General features: G+C 37.4%; 1 protein-coding gene and 3 non-coding genes across 5 annotated transcripts in view; 2 read left to right on the top strand and 2 right to left on the bottom strand.

The window, feature by feature from the left end:
- Positions 1–1358: 1358 nt before the first annotated feature.
- fanci (FA complementation group I) overlaps positions 1359–24791 on the top strand; it is an 84784-nt gene continuing 61351 nt past the window's right edge. The window contains exons 1-5 of one of the 2 annotated variants that reach the window (XM_051920836.1): positions 1359–1421; positions 12535–12637; positions 12840–12912; positions 18300–18430; positions 18821–18974. In XM_051920836.1, coding sequence (XP_051776796.1) covers positions 1372–1421; positions 12535–12637; positions 12840–12912; positions 18300–18430; positions 18821–18974 — 511 coding nt within the window. In that variant the 5' untranslated portion in view covers positions 1359–1371. Of the gene's footprint in view, positions 1422–8494; positions 8634–12534; positions 12638–12839; positions 12913–18299; positions 18431–18820; positions 18975–24791 lie in introns of those variants that run through there. The other variant, XM_028823751.2, reaches the window with a different exon arrangement.
- Positions 3818–3890, bottom strand: trnar-acg (transfer RNA arginine (anticodon ACG)). Its single transcript has one exon. It is a non-coding gene; the product is annotated as a tRNA-Arg (tRNA).
- Positions 5318–5390, top strand: trnar-acg (transfer RNA arginine (anticodon ACG)). Its single transcript has one exon. It is a non-coding gene; the product is annotated as a tRNA-Arg (tRNA).
- On the bottom strand, positions 5992–6064 carry trnar-acg (transfer RNA arginine (anticodon ACG)). Its single transcript has one exon. It is a non-coding gene; the product is annotated as a tRNA-Arg (tRNA).

Consider the following 24791-nt stretch of genomic DNA (forward strand, 5'->3'; position numbering starts at 1 on the left):
CGAGTCATGGACGCAATCCAGTGACGTGCGACAAAGACTGGACTCCTTTGGTACTACGACTGGACCGCATGTCTGCGTGGGGTGTTGCCAACTGGGATCTTGAACTGTTTTGTCATGTGGTGGGTGCGGCAACATTCTGTACCAGTGCATGCTCCCTGACCTGTAACTTAAAGACTAATTATTTTTATTAAATTTACATGAGGATTTACTTCTTCCCTATGTTCTGTCCCTTTAAATTGAGAGGAATGAGTACCACCTAGTACTTAATTAAGAGAAGGCAAATTGCTAATTGCAACAGCACTTAGACCTGAGAATCACCTTGTCTTAGTACCATAATATATAGTCTGGTCTTGATGTGCAACTAGTATGGTACTATCTTGGGTACACTGCAATTGGCCCACGGTGTCTTACAGAACTTTGTTGTTAACTAGTCTAATTCAATAGCCATGGGTGTTTGACACTTCAGTAATACTTCTGTTATATTGTGCCACTGTATGCTATGCACACCTGTTACATGTTTTCCATGTATCAAAACCATTTAAGGATTAACAAACTTGTACCTTGACCCCAAGCAACAAGAAGTGACAATGCAATCTTGGTACTCTGATTCCAGCATGGCTGCTTTGGACAATGAAATATTTCCCAAAAGACATTTATTAGCCTCACTTGACTGTCCAGAATTGTGCTCCATCGCAAACACTGGGGTCTCGACTTGTAGTTTAAAAAACACTGCTTTTGAACCTGTAGCCATTGTATGCTGGCATATTAAAGATTGCTTCTGCTCCCCAGATGTACCTTGGCAGTCCAGTACATCTATAAGCATCCTTCTGATGCTGTCGTTTTGAGCATGCCTCGACTAGGAGGTAAACTTGAATTAAATTTCCCCACATTAACACAGTGTAGCAAACTAGCAGACAACAAGTGGGAGTAAAAATAAAGAATGACTTGCAGTTTAATATTTAGGGATTTGGACTGAAAAAGTCCATGGAAATTTCAGCCTGCTGAGTGTTTATAAACTGTCACACCGAGTCCGTAGGTCATTCATTTAATGTTGAAGAGAGGGAAGAAGGCAATCAACCCATCGATGCCTGAACAGGTTCATTTCAAATCTGGTCGTTGTATTTTAAAAAAAGACGGAGAGGCCGAGAGTCTATTTGGTAGCATACAAATACTGACAAATCTCTTGTCGCGTTATTGTATTGCAGAGGTTTGCCTCGTGATCTCCGTTAGCACAGGTTTGGATAAGCCAGGAGTGCTTGGCCGCCGCTGGCATATTTTAATGTTGCCTCGTTTTTTTTCGAATCAGTGAGAAAAGGAATCAGTCGCTATGTTACAGAATGCACGTGACTTCGACACGTGACTTCATCGTTCATGGATACGAATCGTCACGCTCCTCACAAATGGAGTTCTAAGAATAGAACGTGCATATTTATAATTCAGCTTATTCTTTTTGCCTAAGTTAAAAGTTTACTAATGAAAATGAGAGTCATGTCTAGAATTCTATAAGCACGTAAGCCCTGCTTCTCCTTACAGAAATGCTCAACTTCGTTGTAATGTTTTGTTTCTTGAACTTTCTAATTTAATTCTTGAACCTCAGTATTGGTGTTTCTGTCCTTATCAGCATCTGATTTCGGAAATTACGAAAAAGGGTTAACTACATCTATCCGAGGGTAGGGGGTCAAGGCCAGCCTCCGTTCGAATCGGTCTAACTCTCGCCAAGTGTTGGAGCGTACCTTACGAAAGCGTATTAGGGCCACTGTGAAAAAAAAATATGGACACAGTGAAGAAAAAAAACTAAATGTCGAGATTAAAGTCGACATGTTGACTTTATTCTCGACATTTCCACTTTATTCTCTTAGTTTATTTTGTCATTAAAGTAGAATGTCGTAAATTAAATTTCATCTTAAAATAAATATTTAATTTACTACATTTTATCAAACCCCGTCATAAGTTATGTAGCACATTAAATGCTTTGTGTTAAATGTTCCCCGACCCAGTTATTCATCACTACGTGCTTCTTAAACTGACTTTTGCATTGAGGTGGCGCAGGCAGCGATCGCCGCACAGAATACATTCACTTCATGATATTCCTTCTCTCTGAACATTTAGAATGCTAAGATAAATACACTTGATCAAAGATCAAATACATGTACTTGATATAATTTTCATGATTAAATGCATTAAAGCAGGTATTAAACATGCACTCTGGTGTACGTTCAGTGTAGAGAACTTTATGGCAGGTGTGACGAGGCTCCAAAAAAACTGGATGTATGAATGGCTATCGCACAGGTTTAACTGAAATATTGTGTAAATGTTGGGTTCGTGATCTGGTGGTCGAAGACACGAACACAGAATTCAATGGATGTTCTTCTGTGCGGACTTTCATTATTGCATGCGTGCTGTCTCTATCTGACGTACCAAACCTTTGTTCCTATCCTTCCTTTTTCATTCTCCACATAACCAATCACCACACGATAAACGTCTTTGTGAAATTAAAACTAGTTATAAACCTAGCCCACGGAGTGTTCAGAACTTTAAAAAATCTTCGTTGTACATTTTTAAATATGCTATCCATTTAGGGTTGCGTCCATCCCAGCAAGCATCGTGTGCCAGGCAGGAACAAGTCCAGCTCATTGCATGGTGAATACGAGCACACACATACCCCAGGGTCAATATAGCATAACAAAACCCCACTGCCTACATGACTTTGAAAGGAAACGGAAGCACGCTGAGTAAACCTAGCAGGAAAACATGCAAACTCAAGGCAGGGTACACCCGGAACCCCCTTGCTGCCAGGCAGCAGTACAACCTCTACGCCACCGTGCCCCCACAGGATTACTACATGCTTTAATGCATTTCATTATGAAAATGATATCAAGTAATTATGTTAGCATTGTAAATGTTCAGGGAGCAGGGATATCATAAAATTAATGTATTCTGTGTGGTGATCGCTGCTTGCGCCTCCTCTTTGTGCAGAGGAAATCAGTTTAAGAATCACGTAGTGATTAATATGGCTCGGGGAACGCTTAACACAAAGCATTTCTTGCGCTACATAATTTATGACGGGGTTTGGGAAGATCTACTAAATTAAATATTCATTTTAAGATGAAGTTTAGTTTACAATGTTCTACTTTAATGACAAACTACGACAATAAAGTTAACATGTCGACTTTAATCTCGACAGGTCAAGAATAAAATGGAAATGTCGAGAATAAAGTCAACATGTCGATTTTAATCTTGACATTTAGTTTTTTTTTCCCCCTTCACTTAGCGATATCTGTTTGTTCAACAGACATTATTATCTACACATTGTTAAGGAGTACCGTTTAACGTTTCTGGGAGACTGACAAATAAGAGCTACGTGTGTTTTAGAGGGTAGCAGCTGATTGCCAGAGATATCACGGCCATGTGCTTTTCTTCCCAAGCGGGGGACGCTCACCAGTTAGAGCTGAACACGATCAGATATAGTGCCGACGTTTGACGCTGGAGCGTGTTCATAGCTATTTTTACAGTTAAAATATTGATAAAAATGCATTTACTGAGCCACAAGATTCTCCAAGTATTGTAATGAATAGCTTACAAAGCCTTTTGCGTGCAAAAATTTTAAAAAGAAAACTCAATATACGACGTAACCAAAATATAAAAAGATACTTCGGTTACACGTGCAGTGTACTGTATTGCGTACGGCTGTGTTTTGCATTTTCTTGTACAGTTACAAGCCTTAATGAGATCACGGTATGGTTACTTTTTAAGCTGTATTTCGCCGTTTATAAATATATTACACACTCTGTGAGGGTTAACAGATTTCCAAAAGCACCGAGCCAGCCAGGAGTCGAACCTAGAATCTTCTGATCCGTAGTCAGACGCGTTATCCATTGCGCCACTGGCCCCGATATTTTGAAGCAAGCAGTTGCTATTGTTCCACACAGACTCAATGTTCGAATCCCGCTCAGGCCAGACTGGATAGATAGATACTTTATTAATCCCAAGGGGAAATTCACTGCTGCTTTTTTTAAAAAAGTAAACAATTTACCCTAGGTAATATATATATATATATATATATATATATATATATATATATATATATATATATATATATATATAAAATATTCTTCTAATACACATTTGTAAATTGTACACTAATGGAAGGGTTCAAATATGTACAGTATGTATATAACATTCTATTTTTATGCAAAAGTATACATTTGTAATGATTTGCTTTCACGAACCTTGCAGTGAAATATATTTGTTCTGTTTGAATTGATAAGAATAATACGGAAGCAATGAACCGCTCCGTAGATAGCAACGAACAATTGTCATGAAATTAGTAGCCTTAAATGTATTATTTAGTGATACAAATAATACAATAATTACGCAAAGAACAGTAAGAAGCGTAAATTGATGAAAGGAATATTTTACAGTCTGGGATTGGCCTGTCAGTTCTTGGTAGAGTTACGGATCCAATCTTATAGTTTTTGGTAGAGATACGGGCCGTGATTGGTACAATCTTTTAATTCTGCATTATCACCAGTCATGATTTTGTCGGCAATTGTTTATACACTTTTACAATTTGTAAGCGGGTGTCATTACATAGGCTTTATTTGTCGACTGGTAACACACAGTCTACTACTACTGTTCTTAACGGAGCGGATGCATATAAGGTATTTTATTTGACGTATGCACGTTAAATAGGTTGTACGGACACGAGAGTATCATTGTTGTATTCTGATGAAGACGAAAAAATGATATATAGATGTGTATTATATGACGTACCGTTTTGAAGAAAAATTAGGTTTGCATTAAAACATCACATGAAAACGTTGCACAGTTTCGCTAATCTTTTTATATATATAGATATGTTAACCCTTCCATTATTGTATATATCTATATATGTGAAAAAATATAGTATTTTATATATACAGACGTTTCAACCCTTCCATTATTGTACAAATCTGTATTTTTTCATTAAATGAGAATATTATATACTGTACACGAAATCAGTGTAGGATGTCATGCTTACTGCACCCGGGAAGGTCAATCATTTGCTTTTTAACCACCAGCTGCAGTATTTTTATGTGTCGGTTGAGTTCTTTTTTAAAACGATGTTCACCTCGAAGAAACAGTCTGATCCGAGCGGGCTTCGAACTCGTTTCCAATCGACAATTTGTGGTAGATCGTTTACTTACGAGTTGTGATTGGTCAGAGGTTTCAATTTTTGGGATGATCTTGGAGGCGGAACATAATTTGATAGGTTGTTGCTACGAAGAATCAGCAGAACTCAAAGCTGCTCAGAGCAGCCCCTTTCGTTCTCATAGGTGGGCCAGTGGCGCAATGGATAACGCGTCTGACTACGGATCAGAAGATTCTAGGTTCGACTCCTGGTTGGCTCGGCTTAGTTTTATAGCACAGCGACGAACTATAACTTCGAAAAAGTAATAACTGAAAAAAGTTCGAGAGTAGATATATTAACGTATCGTTATTAATTAGAATTATGAAGTATCACCAGTATGTCGAACATATTAAATCATATTCACGGTCGGCTATCCCGTATACTGAACACGCACACAGCCACAGTGTAAACGTTACCAGGTAACTCATTCTGCACGCCTTTGGGTTGAAATGGAAACACCCAAGGGACGGGGCACAAGTCACGCGGAAACTCAACAAGCAATATACGCAACAGTTTTAAAATAACGATTTACTGCTTTTACGCTCAAAATATTGAGATGTGTAGTAAGGTATGTTTTTAAAAATAATTATTCGACAGTATTATCTGACATTTGAGGTTAAACAAGGTATATCTACGCGGTCCAAAAACGTTTTTAAGCAGATTAAATATTTTTAATGCAATGGACAAAATAATAGCACAGATCATAATAAAAGCATAGATAGCGCTAAATTTAAAATTAAGGTTTTATTAAATTTGCAAACAAAAAATATGAATGAATAAAAATAACCACATTTCCGAACCAAATTAATAAACAAAAATTACGAGCCAGCCAGGAGTCGAACCTAGAATCTTCTGATCCGTAGTCAGACGCGTTATCCATTGCGCCACTGGCCCGATGAAACTGTCGTCTTCGAATATGTGGTATTAAAGCATAATTTAGTAGAAACTCGTAACATATTTTCTGTAAAATAAGACCAAAAGCAGATTTTGTGAATGTTCATTGTACGAATGGCTTATTTATTTAAGGTAAAATACGTCTGAAATTTTAAAAGATAAAAAAATCAAGAATTTTTTTTAACGTTTATTTCCCCGAAACGCATTATACAATTCTTAAACTTTTACTTCCTCACTTTACACTCAGAGGCTGCGAGAAGGAGGTCGTCCTATATTTTTAATTATTTATTTTTCGTTTTTGTATGCACGTGTCTCGGACAAGTCGTGACGCCTCCGAGCAGCCATGAGTCGAGGTAATTCTTGGTAACGAAAACCAATCAGATCGCTTTTTGCTACCAAGATTTTACCAAGAACTGAAAGCTCTGGCCAATCGCGGCCCGTATCGGCTACTAAGAATTGACCATTCACAACCTGGCTCGGCTACCAAGAATTGGCCAATGATGGCTCGGTCGGCTCCAAGAATTGGCGAATCACGGCTCGTATTGGCTACCAAAACTCAGAAAGGGCGGGCCAGCCTCTTGTCAGTTAATGTGTTCGTCAAAAGCTTATTCGAGTCTGCACATAGACGCTTTGGGATTTGCGTTTTATTTTGAACTTTCCAAAAATGTTACACACGAGTGTCGGTTTGTGAAGATATATTTACATTCACGAACACATTTTTTGAATGATTTTTTTAACCATTCTTGGTGCAGTTTATTACATTTATTAAATATGTGTGCAAAACGTGTAAAGACAGATATAATCCATCCATTATCCAACCCGCTGAAGCCGAACACAGGGTCACGGGGGTCTGCTGGAGCCAATCCCAGCCAAAACAGGGTACAAGGCAGGAACCAATCCCGGGCAGGGTGCCAACCCACCGCAGGACAGATATAATAATGTATAGATATAATAAACATTGAATTGTATAATTATAGTTTCATTTTTTATACTTAATACTAATTTCACAAATCGTTCATATCAATGCTAATACAGAATAATAATAATTATAGTTATACTCGATATTAACATTGATGTTATAAAATATGCTTATAAAATAGACCTACACCTTTAATACTCAGACGATTCTAATCGTGCTGTAGAACAGCATATATATGGGGTACAGGTCGTAACGCTTCATTTATTATGAACATGTTCTACTTAAGTTTGCATATGCTAGGTTTATGTCCAAATGTTTGTTAATGGCGTTTTTGTCTGATAGCCAAGATTTAGCCAGTTCCCTGGCACTTTTAGTACTGTCCTTAAATCTTACTTGTACATTGTCCCAGTTAAACGTATGTCCTGTTGATTTTGTATACGTATAGATCTGTGATCGTGAGTCCTTCCTTCTAACGGCGCTGCGATGTTTCTGTATGCGAGTTGCAATTCTTTTTGATGTTTGTCCTGTGTATACCGCTGGATAAGAACTGCATGGAATGCTATAAACTTCGTTTCGTATTTCTGCTGTCAATTTCTTGTTTTTAGCGTTGAAAAGGACAGTGCGCAGATTGTTCGCTGATTTCTGTGTTATTCTGATGCCTGATTTGGCCAGGATATATATAAAAGATGATCCGCTGTGGCAGCCCCTAACGGGAGCAGCCGAATGAAGAAGATGTACTGTATATAATTAACTTAATGGTGTGTGTGCTGTTTACTATAAGTATATAAACATTTCCCTTTGCAATATTTCCAAATATTTATTTTTACCTACTTCAAATTAATTAAATGTCAGCATCAACTAAATTATATCACTTCCCAAATTTTAAAAATACATACAAACACAAGGCTGTGAACTATTATTTATTCATTCTTATTGTGCTTTCATTTTTATTGTACCCCTCTTGATTATCTGTGCGGCCGTCTGAGACCATGGTAAAGGTGCTGTATTATTAAGTGAAATGCGTTATTATTTGTTATAATTATGATTCAATAGAATTTGCAGGCAGTTTGTTTAATTGTGATTTTAACTATGCTTTTTGTCCATATGTTCCTTAACAAATCAATCATTCATTAAACAGTTTTTGTTTAATCAAAAAATAAAAATAAACAACTAAATCTGCAAAGTAGAATTCAAAGCACTGTTCGTCGAAGAGAAAGTTTAAAAATACATATATTTTAGAGATATATTCTTTCACTGAGCAATGTGCCATGAGCGTGATTCGAACCGGAATCCCTGCAATCATTTCTGGTAGATTGTCTCTCAAGAATCGCAGCTATACCTCGACTAATACGCGATATCCTCAAGACAAGCAAAGCACATGCGTCTCAGTAACGGAACCCGTCTACAGCTGTTGGTGACGCGACGGCTGCGAATGAGAATCCTGATTGGTGGCGGCGGTAGTGATTTGTTTTAATTGACAGCACTTACGGAAGAGGTGGGAAGGCTGGCGACGTACAGGAAAAATAGCTGGCTGGCGGGAAATTCGTTAGTTGAGAGGAGAAAAGCACACTCTGCGACTTCTATACTACGACCGCAGCAGTAGAAGCTATTAAAACAGCAGAATTCAACAAGAGTATTACAGTCTTTAAGGTAAAAAGCTGGTACGTTAAAAAATTGTATTTCCTGGATTTAATATGTATTTAAAGTCGAAGCTTGACCATTCGGCTTTCTCATTTAAGTTAGTTGTTTTCAACGTGAGCATATCCATGCTTTTATAGCGTGACTTAAATGTGATCGTATTTATCAATGGAACTCTTAGTCCTTTTCCCAAGTTCCTGCCGTAAGTGGAGATGACGGCTGTCCGTCAGAAGCGGAGTAAAGGGAGAGAAATATAGCGACAATTTGTAAACTACAGCCCAGTAGAAGCTCCATTGCTTTTATTCACCGGTAAACGGAGCCCTTGGATTTGTGTATTCTGCTGCCTAGCTTGGCTTTGGGGTTTTGTGCACTCCTGCTCTTTAGATGCTCAGTCAAACTGGTGTTGTGTAACTTAAAGCCTGAAGGAGTTTGCGTTGTGACAATAAACCTTCCTGAATCGCTTGCTTTCTCTGCCGGACTCAAAGTAGATTTTTATTTTTCAGTTGCAGTGATGTTTCGTAGATCGCTTGGTTATAGTCTGAAGTACAAGACTGTTACAGTTGAATGATAAAATAGTACTACCACTTATGGTCTCCCTTACGCTGCTGTCAACATACGAGATAGATCTGTGTCTCTGCATACTGATCATTTAATTTAGGCAGTTGCTAGTAGGCCAAGTGGCACTTAATTTTAGTTTATACAGCTCAGTGAGAGATGCAGTCACTGGTTTTTATTTTAAACAATTTAGAACATATGTAACGGCAGTTTTGATGAGAACAGGCCATTCAGACTACCAAAGCTCTTCGCTTTTAACCTCACTTCTACACATTAGGATTAAGTCGAGTTGTTATGGTGCCAAATGTACAAACCTACTCCACTATCTGGCAATTTATTCTACGTGTCTCAAGTTGTAAGCCAATAAAGCTTTTAAAGGGTTGTGTGCTTCTTACTTAGTTCACAATCATTTCCACAATGACGCAAAAAAGCTGGAAAAATTTGTCAAAAATGTTGTGACGTGAATTAGACATTATTTCTTCATTCGTTTTCTAAATCCATTTATTCCTAAAGAAACATAGTACAACACTATAAGTAACCTTCTGGAATGGTTTGGGGTTTCTACATTTTGCATCTCCATCAGGTGTCAAAAGGCAGAACAGAACAGAGCAGAGATGGACAAAAGGGTCAGAATACCAGTCAAAAGACCCGAGCATCAAAATCCCCATACACTGAAAACAAAATCATAAAGAGAGCAAGCGAAAAGGTCCTTGCACTGCGTGGATTTGTTTTCCCTTAACTATTAAAAACATTTGTTTTGTAAATGAATCCAATATGCAAACAAAAGTCCATGCCACTGCACTGTTTGAAATATGGAGTGTGTAGTGAACTTGCACAAAACAGTAATGGTGAATTACAAGACTAGCAATGGCGATTGTTGGCATAAAGAATATGGCTTGTGCCATGCAGAAATTCTACAAAACGGAAGTAAAGCAAACATGATAGTACTGTAGTGATGTTGACATCATAACAAAATATCCCCAAACAACAGTGCAAAAATGGCAAGAATTGAATGAGATTACAACAACATGCTTTTAACAATAAAGCAAAAAGTATTCTCATTCACATAGACTTATTACTGCAGTAAAATAACAGCCTGTTTGTAAAAAGTCAAAGACTGATCTTATCCCATACCCTTCAATAACTCTCAACACTGCAGTTTTCATAAAACCAGCTGTAGGTAATCACAGCCCTGGGTGTGAAAGGGTACTGTGAAAAGAGGCAATAAAAGCAAGAGCACAAAACGACAACTTTTACAATAGCGGAATGTCACAAAAATATGCCAGATCTGGCATGTTTATTCTGTGAGACCATATTTGTTTAAAACCTACAGTATATCAATACCTAAAAATATTCTTGACTTAAAACTTACCAAATTTGTCAATCTTCAAGTCATTTGCTTTCACATATGGACCAAAGTTTCAATAGACACTATTTTAAACTGCAAGAACAGATAGGGTATTTTTTCAAATTATAAACATTGCTTCATTAAGAACACACTTGCCTTTGGCAAATCTATGTAGGCAATGATTGTGAAAAAATAAATTTCACTTGAAAAGTGCCAAGCCTAGTCTTTAAATGAATTTGTTTCTTGTTTTGGCACTAAGAAAACGCATTATGGCACAGGCATAGAACATAAGAAATCTGACAAACGAGAGGAGACCATTCAGTTCCTCAAGCCTGTTTGTGTTAGCTAGTAGCTAAAACGTCCCAGTATTTCATCCAGATTCTTCTTAAAGGTTGTCAAGGTTTCTGCTTCAAGTACTTGTCAAGTTGTGTTTCCTGACTTCAGTCCTAAATGCACTTCCCTTTAATTTCCACCGATGTCCTTGAGTATGTGATTCTCCTTTAAGCTGAAAGAATGTTGCTGGATCTACTTTATCAATACCTTTGTGGATTTTAAATAACTCTATTGGGTCACCACTTCGTCTCCTGTGCTCAAGACTAAACAAGTTTAATTCTTTGACTCTTGTCAGAGGTCCTTGAATCCTAGAATGCACTATGTCTTTCTTGTGCCATGGTGACCAGAACTGCACACAGTACTCCAAATGCAGTCTTAAGAGTGCATTATATAGTTTGAGCATAACGCTCCCTGACTTAAATTCAGCAGTTTTTATGATATAACCTAAAATTTTATTTGCCTTTTTAATTGCCTGTTTGCCTCTTTAATTGCTTCTGTGCATTGCTTAGTTGATGAAAATGTTGGTGGAAAAAAGGTATGTAAATCAAATGTACAAGGCAACTGTTTGTGTTGTCAAGTTTACATCTGCATTACCAGGAGTGACAGCCACTACTGCCCCGGCATCTAAGGTCAGATCATGTATGCAACCAAAAAAACCACATTGCAACATTTACAGTATGTCATTCATAATAACTTAACCACTCGCTGACTTGCTTAAAAAGCTGTTAGACGACAAAAATGCGTTTTCAAGATTATTGCTGTGATTATTACTGTGGCTCAAGCATTTTTTTATCCGACAAGCTATATTTCTGTACCGTTACTCTTGTTTGCTTAATTGTGTCACACTGAGAAGAAATAAGTAAGCATTTCAAAGTTGTTTGTTTACAAATTTTAACATGAAAATGTTTCATTTTTTCTTTTTCATTTCATTCATAAGACTAGTTAAATATTAATTTGCCATAGGAAAAGGAAGCACTTGGATGTACTGTATTCATTGATGTGTGTTTGCATGTTAAATGTTTACATTATTTATAACCATATTGAAGGTTTACACAAGTTTATTTTTCAGTTACAGTAATTTTTATAATAGTCATTGGTCCATGAATTCAGCCTGTGGAGTATTTCTTGCTTTTACTCCACATATTCTTGAGAAAAATAAGCCTATGGTCACTAGGAAAAGGTCAGTGCAAAATCTATTTGATCTTGGCCATCAGAATGTCCAGCCACACTTGACGCGGCATTCCACAGTATTTTTGAATGGCTTAAAGCAGTGTTTCGCAACCATTCCGGTGTCACTACCTACTTTTTTCATACTTGAGTGTCTTTGCGACCCACAACGTTTGGTGGGTGTGGAGGGGAGGGGTGTTTTGCTTGGTGAATCGAATGTGATCATCAGATTTGGGAGAATTTGTCCCTTTTGTGAATTGAGCTTGACTGTCACAGTTTTTCCTCTTGGTGAATTCAATATGATTGTCAGACTGGAAGGAGTTGGATCCTCTTTAATGAATCAATTGCGATTGTCAAAGTGAGTATGTGGGCCCCCTCCTTTGTTGAGAGACCTACTGGCTGAGAAACACTGGCTTGAACCGTTTTAATCTGTTAATATAACATTTCCACGTTTGTATACGATAAGTTGTGTTTTAATGTTGCAAACTGAAAGCCTTATTCCTTTTCTAGCTCATGCCTTTCCTCTTTGGAGATGGAGAAGATAATTTTGCTGAGTGAAGGAGAACATGTGAATAAGTTACAAGAGCACCTTAACAGTATCAAAGACAATGAGGTGAGATGTATATAGAAAAGTGTGTAAAAATAAACTTAAAATATAAAACTAGATTTAAAATTATGAAACACTGTCTTTCTGATTTCTGAAATGTTGTAAGTGGGACAATGGGTAATGATGAATGTGCATACTTTTATCTTTATATTGCATATACTATTTTTTGCAAGAATGCTTTAAATGAATTTTATCACTTTTTTTCTAGTTGACCTCTTTAATTACACAGACTGCTGTAAAAGGAAAGAACGTTGGAGATTTATTGAGAGCAGTATTCAGAGGTAACCAAAGAGTTATTAACCTGTACCAATATTTTAGTTACATCAAATAAACTACGTACACTTAGCAAATGTGTACTTTTTGAAAAAATAACAAAACAATAACAAATAGTACCTTTCATTATCTTGGTTGTATACCTGTACACTTCCCTGCACTTGCACGTTGTGAAAGCACCTTTTGTTCTGAATTAAGAATTTCAGATATTTTCATTTTCTTTAAGTCACTGTTTGGCTTTCCTGTTCACTTTGGTTCATTATGGTGCTTAAAGTTCATCTTTAATTTCAGATGTCTGGTAGAGAGCAATAGGCTTTGTGAAAAAATAATTTTGATATTTACAGATAAACATTTTTTTTTATTTTGTTCTCACTAGGACCCTTGCCTCTGTTTAGGAGATGAGACCCCCATAGCATGATATTATTCTCACTATGTCTTTCAATAGTTATAGTCATTGTTTGGATAGTGACTAGACACCTTTATAACTGGGGACAAAAGGCTGGTCTTTGGGCTTATCAGACCACAACAGATTTTCATGTATGGTTTGGGAATATTGACTGTCATTTTGGAAGACACATTGGGGCTTGGATAGTTTTTTGTGAAAAATGGTTTATGTCTTGCCGCTCTACCCTATAGCTAAGATTTGTGGGCTACATGCAAAATGACACATTATGTGTGTTACAGATGCATGAAACCCTTTAAGATTGCTATTTTTTTTATTGGTAACCTTCTTAATGAGCACCCTCCTCAATGTCCTGATGTTCACAGTGTCCATAAATTTCTCTACTTCTTAAAGGTGGTCTTCATGGCATTCATTGCTTTCAGAATTGTTTAGAATATAATGATCAAGAAATGTACAAATAAAATCACGCCCATTTAGTCCAATAAATTCGTTGGTTATATAATTTTAGATTTTCCCAGTATCTCATCCTTTTTTATAAGTTGTCAAAGTTTCTACTGTAGCTAATTGGTTTGGTAGTTTATTCCAGTTTACCATGATGCTTAGTGTAAAAAGAATTGTTTTGTGGCTTTCAGTTTTGGTGCTCCTCCATTTGATTGTTTCTATGTCCCAGAGTATTTGGTTCAGTTCTTAACTGAAAGATTTAGCAAGATCATGTTTGTTGATGCTTTCAGAATTTTGAAGGCCTGCATTAGATGTCCATGCAAGCTTTTTTTCTTAAGACTAATGATTTTTAAGTCATTAAGTCTCTCCGAGTAGGATGCCATGCTTAAACTAGAGACACACTTGTTGCTCCTCTTTGCACAGCTTCCACATCTGTTACCTCATTTTTGTTATGTAGTGGTAATAGCTGTTCAAAGTACTGCAGATACTGCTTTATTGGCACATTATAGAGTGTAAGCAAAATATCCTTTCAATTACATTGAACTGTTTTCACTTTATATCATTTCATTTGATATGAAAATGGACTCCAAATTCAGATGTAGAAACAAGTGAGATGTTTTGTAAACTGTGCTCAAAAGGATTGTTGCCAAATTTAGCAGCATTGCAGATACAGTATATGGAATGCATCAAACTTTGTAAACCTGTGTGTTCTCTGACTGCTGTGAACATTGTCCATCTCCCCACTCAATCTAAGCTAACAGATTCTTTCTATCAAGGACTATGTAAAAAGAATGCTAAATTGGAAACTTTACTATTATGTATCATATAGCCAAAGATACAGTTCCTGTCTGCATTGTGGAGAAAACAGGTGTATAGATAGATACTTTATTAATCCCAAGGGGAAATTAATAATAATTATATAATTAATATAAATATAATAATAATTATTTATAATACAGTAATGTTCATCTTGTCCCACTTCAGTGTAACTTTGATTTGTTTGACCAACCTCCTCCATACAGCTTGGTTCTTTCCAGTCAGTCCCTTTTCTCTTCTAGTCTTCCTTTACTCTATCCATCCATCTCCCCCACTTTCTCTTCCCCTGTACTTCCATTACTTTCACTCTTTTGCCCCTATCAACCTTCTTTCCTGCACTTTCTTAGATATCTCTCCTACCTTTGTTATATCTCTGATTGTTTCATTTCTTACTCTGTACTTCTTTGTAACTCCACACATCCATCTCAATATTCTTATTTCTGCCATGTTCAGCTTCTTGTGTGCCATCTCTTGGCTGTGTACATCATTGCTGGTCTTAAAAACCTTACCTTTAACTCTCACCTTGATTCATTGAGCACACAATACTTGTGATACCTTCCTCCAATTTTCTATCCACAATGAATTCTGTGGCTTATCTCTGTTTCCGGTCTGCATCCAGTTCACTTTGGATTACCGCTGATCCTAGCTTTTTAACTTCTCCTTCCTATTTACCTTCAGTCCTTTATCTTCCAAAGCCTTTCTCCATTATTCTAATTTCCTCCTGTCTGGTGCTACACAACACAATGTTTTCAACAAAAAGCATGCACCAGGGGATCAGTCTTGTATCCCATGAGTCAACACATGCATAACCGGATCAGAGATGTAAGGGCTTAAATAAGATCCCTGGTGCAGAGCTGCTCTAACCAGAATCTTCTGTGTTACACTGTAACATCATGCCTAACGTGAGTCCTCACTGCCTCATACATATCCTGGAGAGTCTTCACATACTTCTCTGGTACTCCTTTCTCCCTCATGCAGCTCCAGACTGCTTGGTGTTGAACCCTATCATAAGACTTCTCCAAATCAATACACACCATATGCACACCTTTCTGTTTTTTCTCAGTGCTTTTCTATGAGCTGTGTCAATACAAAAACAGCATCAGTTGTTCCTGTGCCTGGCATAAAGCCAGACATATTTTCTCTTAAGGTGGTTGTCTACTGTCCTTATAATTGGGTGCAATGACATTGTTTCTGCAATCATCTGGTATTTTCAGCTGTTCATAGATCTTCTGAATTACATCCCACAATGCATTCTCTCCTAAACTCTTACAGACCTCCTCTTATATTTCATCTGTTCCTGTTGCATTTCTATTCTTCATTCTTTTCAGTGCCTCCTTTGCTTTCTCCCTTCATTTTCTTGGAATTAGCTCTTCATTTGGGAATCAATCATCAATTACTACTCTTTGAAAAGCATTTGAACAAAGAAAATCAAAGTACTCCTTCCTTTTTTTTCTTAATCCTGTCATGCTCACTCAAAAATCACTGCTTGCCCATCTTTCATTTCCTTTACCTGACTAAAATCTTTCCCTCTCTTGTTCATAGTCTTCGCTATTCTAAAAATCATTCTCTCACTCTTCTTCTTGCGTCTTCAGTTTTTATACACCTCCTCCAAAGCCTGTGTTTTGGCTCTTGTTAGTGCCTTTTTTGCTTCCTTATTTGCCTGCCTGTAAATTTCTGTCTTTCTCCCTCACTGATTGGTACCAGGTGTTCTTCATTTCTTTTTTGGTATTTTTCGCATCCTGCACTTTTCTTTTCCACCATTGTGTCTCTTTGTCCAAAGTTTGTCTTCTTCCTGTCATCCTGCTTATTTTGACTTCTCATGCAGTAACCTAGAGGGAAAATGACCTACTGGCAAAAAATGTCAGCATGATGATTATGACCCAAAACGCAGTAAAAGTATATTTAAGACATGTTTTCTGGAGAAGTCTGCAGTAAGCTATTAGAATGATTTCTTCAGAGCTCCTATCTCACCATAACTGAAACTGTTGTTTTCCTGTCCAACTGATCTTACCCAAAGAATTGCCAAAATCAAAAGATTTATACGTTGGTACTTGGGGAAAGAACTACTCCACAGCTTAACAAAGAAAACTAATTCTTCTACAGTTTAGCACTCAACGGAAGACCACACAAAACTCTGTGTGTGTGTGTGTTGTACACACAAAATTAGCACATGGGTAACTATCAATAAAAATAATTTCCTTGGGTGATCAAATAACCAGTACTATATTATCAGAATGGTGCACCAAAACCTTTCCACAAGCATGGTAACGAGTTTTTCCCAAATTTTAGTAGAGTACGTAGTTGGGTGAAGCTAGCAGCAAGCCTACATGTTTTAATTAATTTTTAATAGTGCTATTAGCTGTGTGCTTGGCAGAAAGAAGGCACAGATGGAACAGCATATGTAGATTGTGGAGCCGTATACAGGACCATTAAAGCTAATCTGGGGGGGGGGGGGGGTTGCATGAGCATTCATTGTGAATGCTTCTGCAAGATTCACAGTTCATCTGTTGGTGGGGAAAAAATTTGTGCTAGTAGTTCTATGAGCAATTCAGTGGTCGATCTTTACCCCAGAGATTGTGTCTGACACTGTTTATATAGAAAGAATTCCTCATAGGTCAATGCTTGTTATGTTTTCATGTAATCTGTGATTTGTTGGTTACTTTTTCATGCACAACCAGGTTTTGTTTAATATTCATTTGTGTTTTTTTTAGTTTTTAGTTTGTTACAGTATGGAATGTGTTTTAATTGGGATGTGTTACTGTTCATTTAATAGAATAATTTCAATTGTATCATTTACAGTTACACTGAGCACAATACCAGCCAAGACTGGGGACCTCTTGCTGCGAAGTAGTTTTAGAATTGCCAATACAGATTCTTCACTAGGCAGATGATTATAGATGATTAAAAATAATACGTTATTTATATAGTGCCTTTCCTATGCTCAGCATGCTTGATTGTGTTACTATTTGCAAGAATACAGAAATCAGTCAACAGAGCAGCATGGTCATGTAGTGGAAATCGCTACTCCTCATAAATTCTGAGTGTTGGTGTCTATGCGAGTGGGCCCTGTAATGGAATGGCACCATGCCCACGGTGGTTTCCTCCCTTGTGCACAGTGATGCTGGGATAGGCTTTGTTAAACCTGAACCCTTAATTAGGTCAAATGGTTTTTAGATTACTGTATACACTGAAACAAAAGATGTAAAACTGTTTGTCTACATTTAAATTAGTTAGATAACCTTTATTGTCACTGCTCACAAAGTGCAAAAATTTAGTTTGACAACATTTCAACCAATAATGCCTTGTACACAAAAGGTCACAATACACATTCCATGTACATACAAGCATAAAAAAAGAAAACAGACCAGCACCTGAAGGGCATTCTAAAGGAATTGGCCCAGTATGGATATGATATTCTTCAAACCCTAAAGCTTTTTTTTTTTTTTTTTTTTGCAAAGTTTTAAGAATCTTGTTGATAAAAGATTCTGTCTTATTTAGTATTACTTTATTTTTCTTTATTGTATTTTAAATGTTCAGGTCTAAATATATATCACTTTTGTTTATTAAATGTGTTTCAGGTGAAATGTAAAGCTCTTGTGCTCTCCTTCCTGGAACAACTAGCTTAGAAAATGCATGAATGTAAGCGAGGATGCACAGAAACACAACATTTGTAATGTGAATGTGTTGAATACCCACAAATGTACAGTATATATAATGGCTGCTTTGCTTTCTAAGGGTCATCTTTTGCTGAAAGGGAATGCGTGAAACGACAGATGCTTGTCTATAAGCATTGCATCCAGCTCTGTGAATCTGGAGACCTTAAGTTAGAAGTGGTGTCGGAGATTATTGGACTGCTCATGTTGGAGGTATATAAAAAGGGGGTTATAATTTGGGAATATCCTGTCTGTTAAATATGTAAAATTGTTGCGCATTTGTAAAACCAACTGTCTTACTGCATTATCTTTGAATTGGAAAGACACAATAATGAAAACTAATGCCTCTGTGTCTGTTTTTCCCTTCTGGTTATTCACTGTATAGTGCTGTATGTTTAATTATTACAAATATGAGGCAGTCATTAAATGCACTTTATTTGCTAGTGAGTAATTTGGCTTTTAAAGACAAGTAGAAATACTGAAACACAAAATCCTGCAGGTAAACTTTTGATGCTGAATGTTGATTGCCCATGACCTATGATCAACTTACAAGTGTGTGTGTGTTTTTTGTTTTGTTTTTTTCCCTTTTGTTATATCTGTCAGACACAACAGCTACCGGGAACATCTCTGGCTGAGCTGGCCAGCTTATATGTAGACACAATTAAAGAGGGAAATCTAGCAAATGGAAAGTCTTTGGAGCTCTTTCCAATCATTCTCACTGCACTTGCAACAAAAGAAACTGTCACATATGGAAAAGGTAGGTGACTGAGTTTGGATGCTAGATTTATTCAGTAAATATTCACTCATCACAAAAGGCTGTACTTGTAGTGTTACTTAAACTATACAGTGGAACCGCGGGTCACGACCGTAATTTGTTCCAGAACTCTGGTGGCAACCCAATTTGGTCGTGACCCGAAGTTATTTCCCCCATAGGCTTGTATGTAAATACAATTAATCCATTCCGGACCGTACAAGCTGTATGTAAATATATATTTTTTTTTATAGATTGTTAAGCACAAAAATAGTTAATTATACCATAGAATGCACAGTGTAATAGTAAACTAAATGTTTACTTACTTCTTCTGGTCACTCCAGCTCCTTGATCACTCAGCTGGAGTGACCGCTTCCTTCTGCCCCACCGAGTGTCGGCCAAAACACCCCTGCTTGGGCTCTCTCTCTCTCTCTCTCGCTCGCTCGCTGCACAGGGAGAGACTAAACACGTGCGGAAATCATCGGCGCGTATGAACCGGAAGGGAAACTGGCTTGTTCGTCACCCGAGTGTGTGGTCATGAACAGATGCAAAAGTTTGGCGAACATTTTGGTTGTAACCTGATTTGTACGTGGTCCGAGACATTCGTGACCCAAGGTTCCACTTCTGGAATATCGTAATAACTCTCCACTTTCAAACCCTGAACTCCAGTTGTTTTGAAAAGTTGTTTTCTTCTCAAGTGTACATCTATCAAAGTGTACAATTTAAATGTTAATATTTACAATTTGGTCAGTAATCCTGAATATATTCACTGTAATACTTAGCATAACAAGATGTTGTCTTAAATAGTTCTTTATCCATAATTAATTTATAAAATTCATTGATATTGCCGTAATATTTGGATTTCTTTGAATATTGTTGTTTTGTAAGATACTAAAAGAATAAGATTGGTATTTTTGAAGTCAAAGTTATCTTCACGATTATGGTATATATTTTAATTTGCCACAGAAAATTGTGTTCTGAATTGAAGCACTTTTTATAGACTTGTTTGTTCTTGCAACTTACAATGGAGCTAACGGGTACATGGGCCCATATGTGAACGAAAAAGCCTTAAAACTTGCTGAATACATTCATTTTTCATGGCAAATGTAATTGAGTATTGATCCGTGTCTTGTGATTACAAAGATATTGTGAAACAGTGTATCCATGTAATTTTAAGTAGGAAAGCACAACGTCAAACATTGTGACATTCAGCCATTTTTAAAATGTGACCGTGTACTTTAGTCCTCCGCTTGTCGTCTTCCACAGCATCTTTTGGACCAGCACCATTATTGAATAATGACGTCCAAATGTTATTATTAAATAATAACTGAAAAAGCTACACAATCGCTTATTTTTTCCCTATATTGCTGCTTTTTTCATTATTTTGTACAGGTATTCCCTGCTGCCACTGGAGTGATAATGTACACGTGTGCTTCAGTGAGAGAGAATATTGCATTGACAGGGAGTGGGGGTGTGAGAGACGAACTTAGTAGCCACTCTATGCCGACAGCTGTTGAGGTGGCCCTAAAAAGGACTTTCTGGTTTCTTCAGAGGCCGCCTCCACCATAAGGTGACATGCTGTTATTTGCTTTGTCCATTTCCCCACTCATACATGCCGCTCTGCTTTGCCTCATTTTGCTCACCCAGAGTCATAGGTAAACTGTATGCCATTCTTTCCCCTGTTTCTCACTAGTGGCTATGCATTAGGGCTGATGGACTCTTAACACCTGGGAGACACTTCCAGTGAGCTCTCCAAATTCTGTGTCTGCACTTGCAGAACTATGTGCAACAAAGACTCCATGTGCACTAAAAAAGTTGATACTTGATTTGTGTTGCTCCAGTCTACTCTTATCACACACTGCCATTTTTACACACACCACGGAATCTGCAACATGGAGGTGGCATGGCGCAAAATTATAAGGCTTTGATTTATAATACAGTTCAGTGTAATCAGTTCACCTCAGATTTGTTATTTGTAGATAGTACAATAACGCTTTTATGTGCTCTTTTCACTATGCTTCCACATGGCATAAATCTCACTCTGTTGGCTATGTAAAATGACATCAGAGAATGTAATAGGCGAAAAAGTAAGGGCTGTTCAGAAAAAAAATAATCGTATGATATGAATGTGCATCTTTCTGTTATTAAAAGCCATGGCAGAATATACAGTAACTTGAAAAAAACAAAGTTGCAGAAGCAAAAGTAGGATTTATAAGTAAAATATACTGTGTTTCCCTGAAAATAAGACAGTGTCTCATATTAATTTTTTCTCCAAAAGATGCACTAGGGCTTATTTTCAGGGGATGTCTTATATTTATTCATGTACAACAATATGCATTTATCCAAATACAGTCATGTCATCTTCTTCTGAAATATCATCATAACTCTCCACTTTCAAACCCTGAACTACAGCCTGAATTTCTTGCTACTCTAGCCACTTTTAGGATCCTCTGGGATCGATGTGCGTGCTTCGATATTTGATGAATGGTTCGATGTGGTGAAGCAAAATGCTGCCATACAAATGCATTCGTGGTGCTTTTATATTCAAGCGTTGCATATTCCCCAAAGTAATGACATGACACGGTTTAAAAGTCTAACATACCATCTTTGTTGGCTTTTTTTTTTTTTTTTGCACCTTTACAATACCATCAGAATATACAGTGGTGTATTTGAGCCACAGAGAAAAGGACATAATGAAAATGTCTATTTTGTGATTAAAGTGGAAATTTTGGCTTTAAACTCAATGTCCACTTTAACCTCGTAGTTCACTTTATCATTAAAGTAGACTGTCGTAAATGTCATCTTAAAACCGACCCAGTTGTTAAATCGCTACGCGCTTCTGGGGCTTCCTCCTGACCTGACAGCAGCGGCAAGCAACATCGTCACACAGAACACATTAAACTTATGATATTCCAGCTCTCTGCACATTTAGAATTCTTATATTTATACTTGATATCACTTTCATGATGAAATGCATTAAAATATGTACAGTGGTGTGAAAAACTATTTGCCCCCTTCCTGATTTCTTATTCTTTTGCATGTTTGTCACACAAAATGTTTCTGATCATCAAACACATTTAACCATTAGTCAAATATAACACAAGTAAACACAAAATGCAGTTTTTAAATGATGGTTTTTATTATTTAGGGAGAAAAAAAATCCAAACCTACATGGCCCTGTGTGAAAAAGTAATTGCCCCCTTGTTAAAAAATAACCTAACTGTGGTGTATCACACCTGAGTTCAATTTCCGTAGCCACCCCCAGGCCTGATTACTGCCACACCTGTTTCAATCAAGAAATCACTTAAATAGGAGCTGCCTGACACAGAGAAGTAGACCAAAAGCACCTCAAAAGCTAGACATCATGCCAAGATCCAAAGAAATTCAGGAACAAATGAGAACAGAAGTAATTGAGATCTATCAGTCTGGTAAAGGTTATAAAGCCATTTCTAAAGCTTTGGGACTCCAGCGAACCACAGTGAGAGCCATTATCCACAAATGGCAAAAACATGGAACAGTGGTGAACCTTCCCAGGAGTGGCCGGCCGACCAAAATTACCCCAAGAGCGCAGAGACGACTCATCCGAGAGGTCACAAAAGACCCCAGGACAACGTCTAAAGAACTGCAGGCCTCACTTGCCTCAATTAAGGTCAGTGTTCACGACTCCACCATAAGAAAGAGACTGGGCAAAAACGGCCTGCATGGCAGATTTCCAAGACGCAAACCACTGTTAAGCAAAAAGAACATTAGGGCTCGTCTCAATTTTGCCAAGAAACATCTCAATGATTGCCAAGACTTTTGGGAAAATACCTTGTGGACTGATGAGACAAAAGTTGAACTTTTTGGAAGGCAAATGTCCCGTTACATCTGGCGTAAAAGGAACACAGCATTTCAGAAAAAGAACATCATACCAACAGTAAAATATGGTGGTGGTAGTGTGATGGTCTGGGGTTGTTTTGCTGCTTCAGGACCTGGAAGGCTTGCTGTGATAGATGGAACCATGAATTCTACTGTCTACCAAAAAATCCTGAAGGAGAATGTCCGGCCATCTGTTCGTCAACTCAAGCTGAAGCGATCTTGGGTGCTGCAACAGGACAATGACCCAAAACACACCAGCAAATCCACCTCTGAATGGCTGAAGAAAAACAAAATGAAGACTTTGGAGTGGCCTAGTCAAAGTCCTGACCTGAATCCAATTGAGATGCTATGGCATGACCTTAAAAAGGCGATTCATGCTAGAAAACCCTCAAATAAAGCTGAATTACAACAATTTTGCAAAGATGAGTGGGCCAAAATTCCTCCAGAGCGCTGTAAAAGACTCATTGCAAGTTATCGCAAACGCTTGATTGCAGTTATTGCTGCTAAGGGTGGCCCAACCAGTTATTAGGTTCAGGGGGCAATTACTTTTTCACACAGGGCCATGTAGGTTTGGATTTTTTTTCTCCCTAAATAATAAAAACCATCATTTAAAAACTGCATTTTGTGTTTACTTGTGTTATATTTGACTAATGGTTAAATGTGTTTGATGATCAGAAACATTTTGTGTGACAAACATGCAAAAGAATAAGAAATCAGGAAGGGGGCAAATAGTTTTTCACACCACTGTATGTTACATTTTACAGATAAATCGTTAACTTTGTTTAAATAATGAATACTTTTAATAGTTGCACATATGGGGTGGCACGGTGGCAGTGCGGTAGCGCTGCTGTCTTGTAGGGATGATGCCAGTGTATGTGTGTGTGCTTGTGTTCACCTTGCGATGAGCTGATGCCCCATCCAGGGATTTTGTTTCTGTCTTGCTCTGATACTGCTGGAATGGGTGCATCCCCGAATTGATAGATGTAATCATTAAACATCCTTTTCAGAGATATTGTGGCAGTGTCCTTGGAATTTAATGGATGTTTCAGGCACACGAGTCGCATCGCGTGAAGTATAAACCTGGCCTTAAGGCACCTTACGTTTCAGCTGACGATCTTGACTAGGGTTTATTTTTGGGGTAGGGATTATATTACAGAGCAGCCTGAAAATCATGCTAGGGCTTATTTTCGGAGTAGATCTTATTTTCGGGGAAACACGGTAGGTAGCTTGGCGCTGGGAGCTTGTGGTTGTCATATGACCAGACAAGACAGCAGGAAATGTATTCTTGCCTCCAGAAAAATGGCTCCAAGAATCTGTGATAAAATAAAATAATTATTTCTAGTTTCCTTTTGTATCCACAAGAATGCCTCATAAATGCGTGAGGTGGATCTTCTTAAATCAAAACTTTTGCTGTATTAAAGTAGATGTACTGTATTTGGTAAGTTTTAAAGCTTTTTCATTCACTTATAGACCCATTAACCCTTCAGCCCATTGTAAGCTGCAAAAACAGAAGTTTTTTTATTTTTTTTATTTATATATATATATATAAAAAAAAAGTTTCACTTTAGAACAAAATTTTAATGTGATAAATTACAGTAATATATGCTATGATTATGAAGAAGCGACTTTGACCTGAAAAACAGTGAAGTTATTCTTTAATAATAATGGATGTAATACATAGGCTGTCAGTGTTTCTTTCTTATGTTTCAGTTACACTGTTTTATCTCAAATTTAGCTTTTATTATGACATACTTGTCAGTGTTTGCAAATCACCTTTAAAAAAATCATTCACTTTTTTCATTACAGTAATCCCTCCTCCATCGCGGGGGTTGCGTTCCAGAGCCACCCGCGAAATAGGAAAATCCGCGAAGTAGAAACCATATGTTTATATGGTTATTTTTAGAATGTCATGCTTGGGTCACAGATTTGCGCAGAAACACAGGAGGTTGTAGAGAGACAGGAACG

This window comes from Erpetoichthys calabaricus, chromosome 17 (assembly GCF_900747795.2).
Source record: "Erpetoichthys calabaricus chromosome 17, fErpCal1.3, whole genome shotgun sequence".
Taxonomy (NCBI): Eukaryota; Metazoa; Chordata; class Cladistia; order Polypteriformes; family Polypteridae; genus Erpetoichthys; species Erpetoichthys calabaricus.